This window comes from Pleuronectes platessa, chromosome 1, assembly GCF_947347685.1.
Source record: "Pleuronectes platessa chromosome 1, fPlePla1.1, whole genome shotgun sequence".
Lineage (NCBI taxonomy): Eukaryota > Metazoa > Chordata > Actinopteri > Pleuronectiformes > Pleuronectidae > Pleuronectes > Pleuronectes platessa.
Genome location: NC_070626.1, coordinates 6,482,104 through 6,492,511, shown reverse-complemented (window position 1 = coordinate 6,492,511; position 10,408 = coordinate 6,482,104). Strand labels below are relative to the sequence as shown.

The 10,408-nt window shown below is 44.8% G+C and overlaps 1 protein-coding gene across 1 annotated transcript; it reads left to right on the top strand.

The window, feature by feature from the left end:
• lrp3 (low density lipoprotein receptor-related protein 3) lies at positions 1–10,184 on the top strand. The gene is made up of 7 exons (XM_053421915.1): positions 1–273; positions 4,204–4,342; positions 4,427–4,632; positions 5,415–6,031; positions 6,297–6,769; positions 7,100–7,232; positions 8,096–10,184. Exons 1-7 carry the CDS (start codon positions 213–215, stop codon positions 8,951–8,953), a joined length of 2,487 nt encoding a protein of 828 aa, XP_053277890.1. The 5' UTR covers positions 1–212; the 3' UTR covers positions 8,954–10,184.
• Positions 10,185–10,408: the final 224 nt, after the last annotated feature.

Below are 10,408 nucleotides of genomic sequence, written 5' to 3'. Positions count from 1 at the left end.
TAACCGGAAGTCGCGTGGTATACCTCAGCTAACTTAACTCCGGTGTCTTGGCTGCTTCTGCAAAGGACACAATGGGCTTTTCTCAGTGAGGAACCGTCGGTGTGTGCGGTGTGTGTGTTTGAGATGAAGACAGATGTTGTGCTGGAGGACACAGATGTGGAGCAAACCGCTGGACCTGTGCTCCGGATAACAGCGGCCGTCCCCGCAGGACCATGGGAGTGAGGCAGCTGCTGCTCGGGCTGATGTGGTTCCGCACCGCTCTGCCTTGTGCAGGTGAGAGAGAAAACAATGCATCCTCTCTGCTGTGATGTTGACATGGAGATGTGTGCACGTCTCTGTATCCTGGGGAAACCCAGCGGTGCCCGCTCCTGGTGCTTCGGGTACAGTCATTGAACAGATGTTGTGTCCCTTGGTGTTTGTTTGCATCTGGATCACCACTGAGGAGCGTGTACTTCACAAAGCTTCTGATACCAGCCTGTCTCAGCAGAGCACTCCTCTGTCCACTGTGTCAGTGGTGGATGTTCTTTAGCCCGCTTTGTCCCTTGTCCCTCTGATGAAGAGGTATGAGACAGCCCTGTTCCCACTGGGGCGATGGGACGGGGTGAGAAGATGAGGGTATCATCCTGCTGAGACCTGTGGGGCTATCGATCTGTGGTGGCGAAATGATCAGGCTGTGTGTGGAAACATGGATGCTCTCCCACAAATGTGATGCTGCTATCAGCATTACATCACTGCTTCACTGCAGCCACTCAATCTCTCCCCCTCGCTCCCTCCACCCCTCCCCTCCGCTTTTTATATTATCAAAGTGTTTTTAAAGGTCTGTGTGTGTCTGTGTGAGTTTTCATGGCAACAAGTTGTGAAGACCATTGTGACAATTAGACCTTTGGACAGTTTGGCCTTAATTTTTGAAACATCTTTAAAGGGCTGATTGCGGGTTAAGACTTGGTTTTAGAGTTCTGGTTAGAACTAGGTTTAGGTTAAGGTTAGGTTTAGGTTAGAATGAGCTTTAGGTTAGGGTAAGGTTCAGGGTAGTGTTAGGTGCAGGTTAGTAGTATGTTTATGGTTATCTTTAGTATAAGGTTAGGGTTAGGTTTATGTTAGAACGTGGTTTAGGTTAGGTTTAGGTTAGTATTAGGTTCAGGGTTATGTTCAAGCTAGGGTTAGTATAAGGTTCAGGCTAAGGTTAGGGTTGGGGTCAGATTATCAGCTTGTACGGTTGTAGTCAAGCAATAATTCATCATGTCACAGAGTGTCCTCACAAAGACTGAAGTACAACTGGTGTATGTGACGAGGGACGGTTTCCTGAGGAATACACCTCATTATGGTGAACACATCATGTTGTGACTTGTTTGACTATGAAAAATATTTACGTGACTGTTCTTCTCTCTCGTTACACCCCCCCAAACACACACACAAACACACACAAACAGTTCATCTTCAGTCTTTCAGTCTACTGTCGCTGAGAGAGCAGAAACCCTGATATTCATCATAGTGATGCTAGTGTCTCTTTATTTCACTACACAAACAAACAAACAACAACAATGAATAGTTACAGCACTTAATGTACGGTATTAAACTTGAATCCTCCTGCAGGTATCAGTGGTGGAAAGTAGAAAAGGTACATTTGTCATTGCACTCTGCGAGTCTGAGGTTCTTGTACTTGACGTGAGTTTTTCTAGTCTCTGTTACTTTACACCTCTACTCCACTGCATTCCAGAGGGAAATATTGTAATATTCAACCCATGGGGCCTGGCAATGATCGGTATAGATATTGAACCTATGTTAAATCTCTATTGATATTTTGTGATAATTATTGATATTGTTTTATTGCTCAGACTTAATTTAACCTGTGTTTATATAACTGCTTTAAAATAAATTGAATTAATGATGTCCCCTTAAAACATGAAGAGCGAAAAATAAGTTTGGCATATTACACCTTACAAAAGAGCAGTTTACTTTCTTTGCAGACAAGGATTTGAACTTGTGTCTGGATTCAAAATAAAATATCTTGTAGCTGCAGTGCATTCTGGTTTGTCGAGACTGCTCTGGGTTAAACTGGTGCAGATGATAAAACAGCAGCCTAATCAACCCCAAAACAAACGGACTGAAAACCAGGGAATTTTACTTTCTACAAGATCCTGAAGATCTCATGCCACCATCAGCTTATTTTCACCCTTGAGTGTGAAGGCAGTAGAAACAGCATTAGCAGCCACACTGTTGTCTAGATGTATTGTCTCATAAAAGAAGTGATGCAACAGACCTGCTCTCACGAGAGTCCGTCAGAAGGGACGTTCAACCCCCCACAATCAAAAACCCAAGAGTCATTGCACCAGATTGCAACAGTGTGCAGCTGTACTTACTAGGTCTGGGTCGTCGATATCCATCACTGAGGTCTTAAGGATTCCTCCACCCCACCTCCGCTCCTGTCATTCTGCTGACTGCACTGAATCATCAGGAAAGCCTGAAACATACACACTCAGCAGAAGAGAGAGCAGACCTGCCGCTGTGTGCTGGTGTGGGTTACTCATGGTGGAGCCGTTCAGCTAATGTCCTGTCGTTATGGTTCTGGTTAATTAAGAGTGTCTCTCTTACTGTGGCATTAAGCAGTAATGTGATGAGCTCTCAGCACAAGAACGAAAATTAAATCCCTCCTAATTATGTGACGCTTACATCACGATTTAAGTTAATGAATAATTCTCCGTCCTCTGGTTTTAAGACTTTCTCTTATCAAAAACAAACCTCGTCCTTATGTCCTAACTTATTAGAAAACAATGGGATTCATTGCCTGCACTCAGCACATGCCTTATTCCTGCTGCTCCTCTTGGCCGCCCCACACTGTGTCGTTCCCTGGGGCAGGGGTGCGATGGCAGCAGGCGATGCTGTTGCCGTGGCTGCCAGTTTGACTGCTGCTGCGTCGGCTCCCGTGTGATCAGCACAAAGCTCTGCTGAAAGGCAATAAGGTCGTTTGTCATGTCGGAGTGATTGTATTTAGGTTTTGGCATCGATCAGAGAAATAAAAGAGACAAAATGACTGTGTGTGTGTGTGTGTGTGTGTGTGTGTGTGTGTGTGTGTGTGTGTGTGTGTGTGTGTGTGTGTGTGTGTGTGTGTGTGTGTGTGTGTGTGTGTGTGTGTGTGTGTGTGTGTGTGTGTGTTCTGGCATTAGCAGAATGGATCCTGCTGAGCACGCATAACTCTTAAGTTCATCATGAATAAAGGACAACCTCTCACAACTCTCATGTGAAAGGTTGTCTATTTGTTCCCTCTTAAATTCAAGATGGCAATGATTTGTTGTGGCTACGATAAAAAGTTTTGTTGGCGTAGGTTGCAGATTTATAGAAGAGATTTGTATTAATAATATCAAGAACTTCATTTGAGTAGCAAAAGAATACAAAGCATCAGAGAAATTGTCATTTAAATCGGAGACAACAGGTGAAATAATAAAACATAATGTAAAAGTAAATGCAAAAAAAGGGATACAACAAACAAGAGTAAAAAAAAAGGATGATTGAAGTTACTGTTACTGACACTTTGAAAATATCTCAATCACTAAATTGATCCTGGTATAAATCTTTCTGAGCAGCCTCATGATACATGATTATTCCTGTGTGAGTCACAGCGCTCCATTTTTGCCCAGAGACTATTAATAACCCATCACTGATTACCACTGATGCACTGGGTGACATATTCCTTCATTACCTTCAACACATGCAGCATCATGCTACTCACTAGCACATCAGTGTGTCAATCCGCAGCTTAAAATAGTTTCAACGTCATTATTTTCTCTTGCTTTAGTAGCGTTTGACATAAAACATAGAGCCCAGCTATTTTACCTAAAAAATAAAAAATATACATTCACTCCTACGCTAACACAGAAAGAGCTTGGGAGCAACAGTCAGGCTGGGGAAGTCTAATATCACATCTAATCCTTTAGCAGAGCCATTAAAATTCAGCCTTTTATCTCATTTTGATTTGTGGTGAATAAGAAAATAACAAATGCCAGTATGTGAAGCAGCAGAGTTAGACTCTGAGCACATTTGTTAATTTATATCTCACTTATCAATGAAGACATGACACTAAAATAATAACATTTCTTCCAGGTCGGTGTTTCATCAGTGGCATTAAGTATGTAAAGAGGGATTGCAGAGCTGGACTTCCCTGATGTGTTTATCCCTGTCTCTCCCCCCCGTCTCTTTGTCATCCAGCAGGCTTCAGTGAGAAGGTGGAGGTCCACACGGAGCGGAGGGGTGTGATCTACAGCCCCTCGTGGCCTTTAAACTACCCGGCTGGAGTCAACTGCAGCTGGCATATCCAGGGAGGTCAGGGAGAGGTCATCACCATCAGGTAAAGGTCACTTCTCAAACACACAGCTGTCACACGAGTTCTGTCTCTGTGTGAGCACCTGAAATGATAAACTCTGTCCTCCAGTTTCCGTAACTTTGACTTGGCGGAGTCTGGAAATTGTTCTGGAGACTGGCTCATGCTGACTCCCATGTGGCATGGGGAATCCAGGCTGTGCGGCTCCATGCTACCTCCTCCCGTCATTTCCACCAGGGGGCGTGTGTGGCTCTACTTCCACTCTCAGGCCAACGGCTCTGGGCAAGCTCAGGGCTTCCGTCTCTCTTACATCCGAGGTGAGAGGATATTGATGTCATCTTTTGAGGAATCTGTAACCAGAGTGAATTTAAATGTCTAGATTTATGAGGCACAAAATGTATATCATCTGAATTATAAATAAGAAACCTAATAAAGTATAGTCCATTTTTTAAACATATTGATTCTTGTACAAATAAAACATGTCATGATAAGATATTTTACCAAATGAGGACACTTTTCTTGTCATGAGACATTGTTGGGCTCTTGGTTCTGGTCAGAATGTCAGAGTATCTGCGTAAGTTTGGAGCCACCATGAGCTGATGGAGGCTACAACTGGGGGCATGGATCAGTATGACACTGTCAGCCGGTCCCACCCTCACCCTAAAACTAAATACTCCAGGGCACAGGGTGATACGGCTTAGGGTAATATTGATATTGACTGTACAATTATCAAATATTTCACGTTTTCTTTTCTTTTTAATATCGAATCATCAATGATAGCTGCTTGTTTTCAGGAATTTTATGGTGACCTTCGGTGTCTCTCAGTAAATTACAGTTTGAGGCCCTGTACAGTGGATCAGGGTTTATAGTAATCCGGACAAGGAGCATTAAAATTAAAGGGTGTTAGCTGCTAGACTTAAAACTGTTAATCTAAACTCATTAGGCAGTGTTAAGCCTGTATATTGAAGTGTGTTGTGTTTGTCCATGCATCTTATGAGTGTTGCTACACTCAGTTTAATGCTGGCTCATACGTTAATGTCAGGTCTTTGTCTTGAGTGATAGTTTAAAGTTCCATTCTGTGCATTTCTTTCCTCTGTAGGTCACCTGGGTCAGAGCAGCTGTCAGCCAGATGAATTCCTCTGTGGGTCCGGCAAGTGTCTTCCTCACTCCTGGAAGTGCAACGGTCAGGATGAATGCGGCGATGCCACCGATGAACGCAGCTGCTCCCCTCCCCCCACTGAAGCCCAGCCTGGCCTCTGCCCCTTTGGCTCCCTACCATGCACCGAGGTCCAGTCCACCCGGTGCCTGCCTCCCGCCCTGCGCTGCAACGGAGCCCGGGACTGCCCTGACGGGACTGATGAGCTCGGCTGCCCGGACACCACCTGTGGCAAACGTCTGGGGAACTTCTATGGCTCCTTTGCCTCCCCGGATTTTTTCCGGCCTAATCGCAGCGCCGTGTCCGAGCTGAGATGCTCCTGGCTGCTGGACACCCAGGACCCCAAACCCATCGTGCTACAGCTGGACCTGCAGCTCGGGCCAAGAGATTCACTGCACGTTTACGACGGCCTGCTGCATCAGGCCGAGCATCTGTTACAGGTGTTGTCGTATCATAACAACAGGCGCCTGGCTCTGCTGGAGTCGAGCCGGGGTCAGATGAGTGTTCTGTACATGGCCCAGCCTCACAGCCCTGGACACGGCTTCAACGCCACATACCAGGTAGAGCAATCTGGTGATATTATAATCCTCTTTCTTAAAAATGTCCCTCCATCCCTCATAACTGAATGTTTTGAACTCCTTGAAGCTCCTTCTGCTCAAGCTTTTAACCTTCATCTTTTTCTTCCAACTATCTGAAGGAATCAATACTTTTCTGAATGGTCGATAGAGAAAGTAACTGCTCTGTAGATGTAGAGAAAACACTCAGTCAAGTGGTCTCATCTTCTTGGTGCCTAGACGGTGACGCATTTCTCCTACCCACTCCCAGGTCAAAGGTTACTGTTTTCCCGGCGAGCATCCCTGCGGCAGCGATCAGGGCTGCTACTCTGAACGCCAGCGCTGCGATGGCTACTGGCACTGCCCGTCCGGCCGCGACGAGGAGGCCTGCCCAACGTGCCCAGATGGGGAGTTTCCCTGTGAGGGCGGCACTGGAGTCTGCTACCCGGCCTCAGAGCGCTGCAACAACCAGAAGAGGTGTCCCGATGGCTCGGATGAGAAGAACTGCTACGACTGCCAACCTGGGAACTTCCACTGTGGGACTAACCTGTGTATCTTTGAGACATGGCGGTGTGACGGCCAGGAGGACTGCTTAGACGGGAGCGACGAGAGGGACTGCCTGGCTGCAGTACCCAGGAAAGTCATCACTGCCGCTCTGATCGGTAGTCTGGTGTGTAGCCTGCTGCTGGTCATTGCCCTCGGCTGTGCCCTCAAACTCCACTCACTCAGGAGCAGAGAGTACAGGTGAGGACACAACACCTCTGTCCTTCATTTAGTTGTTATTACTGTTGACATACTTGTTTTTCTTCTTCTGGATGTATTTATTGCCTTGTGCCATCATATGACAATTTATGTCATCAAAGTAACTCACAAAAAACCTTGTCTCCTATGACAAGTGCTGTTTAAAGATAAACTGTCACTCAGTCTATTATTGTGTTTTATTGCTGTTGATGGTGTAGATGCTGCAAACTCTACAGGGATAACATTTTTGTTTTTCAAAATAAGATAATTGATTTATCCCAAGCTCTTTTACTGACCCGCTGTGCCCTCCTTGTTTCTCTCTCTCCTCTGTAGAGCTTTTGAGACTCAGATGACTCGCATGGAGGCAGAGTTTGTTCAGAGAGAGGCCCCTCCCTCTTATGGTCAGCTGATTGCCCAGGGTCTCATCCCTCCTGTGGAGGATTTCCCAGTATATAACCCCACCCAGGTGGTTTAACCATACATAATCATTCACTTGTGTATTTTCTAATGACTCTGGATTTGAGCACCCAGCTGTGACAAACCAATTTTTTGCAGTCTTGTGGAAGCCTGACCCTCAAACTCAAATTCCTCTCTCTGCATAACCAATGGGCCTAAACCGACAAAAAAACTGTTGTAATTTATAAGATATGATATGATGTGCCATTTATATGAAGATAAGTGGCATCCATCCACTATTTATAGTAGTTAAATGGCATCTATCTACTATCTATATGAGATAAATTGACTCTATCTGCTACTATAGATCTACTATTGTAAATTAAGGGTATTGTTTCAGTTTATTATTCAGAGTAAGAGTCTAAGATTTGGGGAAATTAGTTAAATGAGAAGATTGATATGACTAGACATTTTTCCTAGAAATCTAAACTACTCCTTCAGACAATTAATCGGGTTATACTCAGTCACATTAATACAATTCCATGTGCTATAGAGCTGCTACTGCATTTAGTGTGAGATGTCAAAATGGAGCTGTAGAGTCATGCTCTTTATGCAACAGGAAATTAAATTTATGTTATCCAGAGGAAATGGTTTTGGATTTCACTTTGAGCTTAAAATAAAATGAGCTAACAGCTTTAGTGCAGGTCAGGCTTCACTACTCTAAAGGCTCCTACTGTATAAACTTAAAAACTGCCCACACAGCCTCAGCTTGTTTTGGAACCAGGAGTGCAAGAGGACAAAAATAGACAGGAATTACATTGTGCTGTGTTTAGCTGTAGCTTTGCACCAGCGCACGAATATGGCTCTAAGTTGCCGGCTATCTGATTCATTGTCTCTATGTGTCTTCCTCTGTCTACCCTCTTCCTCCTGCAGGCCTCCATCTTACAGAACCTGCGTTTGGCGATGCGCAGACAGATCAGACGTCATTCAGCACGGCGCTCCACTTCCTCCTCCTCTTCCTCATTCTCCTCCTCTCGAAGACGATTCGGGCCTCTGTGGAGTCGTCTGTTTCACAGTGGAGGGAGATCCCGAGGCCAAGCCCTACTGCTAGATCCCCCTGGACCCACACAGATCATACTGGGGCTCCACAGCTACAGAACTGTGGTGGAGCAGGGGCCTCAGGCAAGGGACCAGCTCGGGGATGAGGTTGATGTGATGGGTATGTCAGGCTCCACCTACTCAGCCACCATGGACCTGCAGCCCTGCTCACCAGAGAGCCCTGCCTCACCTCTCTCCTCGCAGTCAGCGGACAGTCCAGAGGACGAGGAGCCATCACCTGTCAGCGGGGAAGGAGCCATGACTCCACATTGTGACTCTTCAGCCGCCAGCAGACATCATCCCTCCCCAACGGAAGCCTCTGTGCCCCCGTGCCACCCCAGGGCTTCTAGGAAACTTGTTCTGGAGCTTGCAGTTAACTTGAAAGGAGTTTCCTTGAGACGTTACTCCCCTCTAGGGCCTTTGTCCCCCATCTCCCCAGCTGCGTTCCCCAGGTGCTCCCAGACACCAACATCCCAATACCACCCACTGGGTCCAGGTGTGACTTCACCCATTGGGCCATTGTCCTCTTATGTGAAAGCAGAGGACAGTGACAGCCACTTTAGAGTGGAAGTATCTATCGGGGACAAACAAAGCAGGGATGAGAGGAGGGAGGGCAAGAGCAGCGTCTGCAGGTTCAGCAGGACCCTTAGTGATGAGGAAGGAGACTCAGGGAGGAAGACAACGCCATCTTGAAAAGTTTATTTAAATCTCCACCTGGTGTTGATAATGTCTGTTCTGCTAAAGTGTCCTTGACATGTGTCCTCGCCAGATCCAGAGCTCAGACTTTATCTTAGCCCGACACATGGAGGAGGTATAGCATCACACCCAAATGAAAATGAACCAACTCGTGTCCATTATACACTTAAAATGCTTGAAATTTGACATAGCAAAAGGAAATTACCAACATGCAGTGCTGATAGTGTTTTTGGTCTGTGCTGTAGATCTCATTGAACAGGAAAGTGCATTCAGACTTCACTGTTGAACCTAACTTACTGTTATAGTAAATTACACTCAGTTCTGGACACCACTACCAATACAATATTGGCTACATGTTCGCCAAAGCAGCCTTTTAGTCGTTACCCAGAGACATTATACACCGTTATATACTGTGAACCATAAAAAACAATTGAACGATTGCCCCTTCCCTGTCCTATCCCCAATTTATTGTGTGAGGTGGTGTTATAATTATCATTATATGACATTTCACATTGAAGGATGAAGCTGGCATTATTTTATATTTTTGATATTGTCAACTAATTGTGTGTAAATGCCCAAACCAACGATGCTTTTGTGCATCTGTCAATACTTTTCCAATTCACCTCCCTGTGAATGCACTTTACTGTATACATCTTTTTATTGAGGCTTTATAACTTTCTAAAATACCATGGCAGTAAAGTTTTGAAGTTACATTACCCAAACAGGAGTAAATAGTGTCTTTTGGGGACTATTTTCAGCTGTGCATTTATACACATTTGGTGAACTGGTGTGTATTTGATGCAGCAGGGTGGTGAATTTAGCACTGAGACAAAATGAACTACAGTGTGCACATTTATGGTGATGAGAAGAGATGCCAGCGATGTGTGTTTTTAATGAATTTGTCCCAAAAGTATTGCATTTGGGATAATGGAGTTCTGTGGCACAGAGTAATTAGCCACAACGCAAACAGTACTTTGTTGGTTTTGGTGTTTACATTGGGGTTTGTTGACAAGAAGAAAAATACAGAAAATGACCAGACAAGCCACCTAAATGCAACCACTCAAAAGCAAATGTTTTACATTTTGGGAAATAATCATTCGAGGAAATGACACAATTGATACAGCGTATTTCAATATATGGCTTCATGTAATTTTTAGCTCAGGTTAGCTTAGCACAAAAACTGGATAAAGGGTAAAAAAAACCGGGAAAGTTAAGACCTGTCCACAGATCCATGTAGGCACGACCCAGCTGCTGCACAAAGAGCTTTTCATGAACGTACCGATTTTAAACATTCATTTAAAATCGGTAGTCGCAAACGTGTTGTTTTTCCGGGTTGACAATGTCACTTGAGCTCTAGTTGTTAATTCAATTTCTATTAATATTCAACATATCGCTTCTCCAGATTACACCAAATCTGACACTGCACTTTGTTGGGCCCTTAACAATAAAAAT

Bases quoted from the DNA above. Each gene is read 5' to 3' on its own strand.
- lrp3 (XM_053421915.1), top strand. From the start codon at position 213: ATGGGAGTGAGGCAGCTGCTGCTCGGGCTGATGTGGTTCCGCACCGCT. The intron at 4,633-5,414 runs GTGAGAGGATAT...TTTCCTCTGTAG, and splicing joins CCGTCTCTCTTACATCCGAG to GTCACCTGGGTCAGAGCAGC. The intron at 7,233-8,095 runs GTGGTTTAACCA...TTCCTCCTGCAG, and splicing joins CAGTATATAACCCCACCCAG to GCCTCCATCTTACAGAACCT.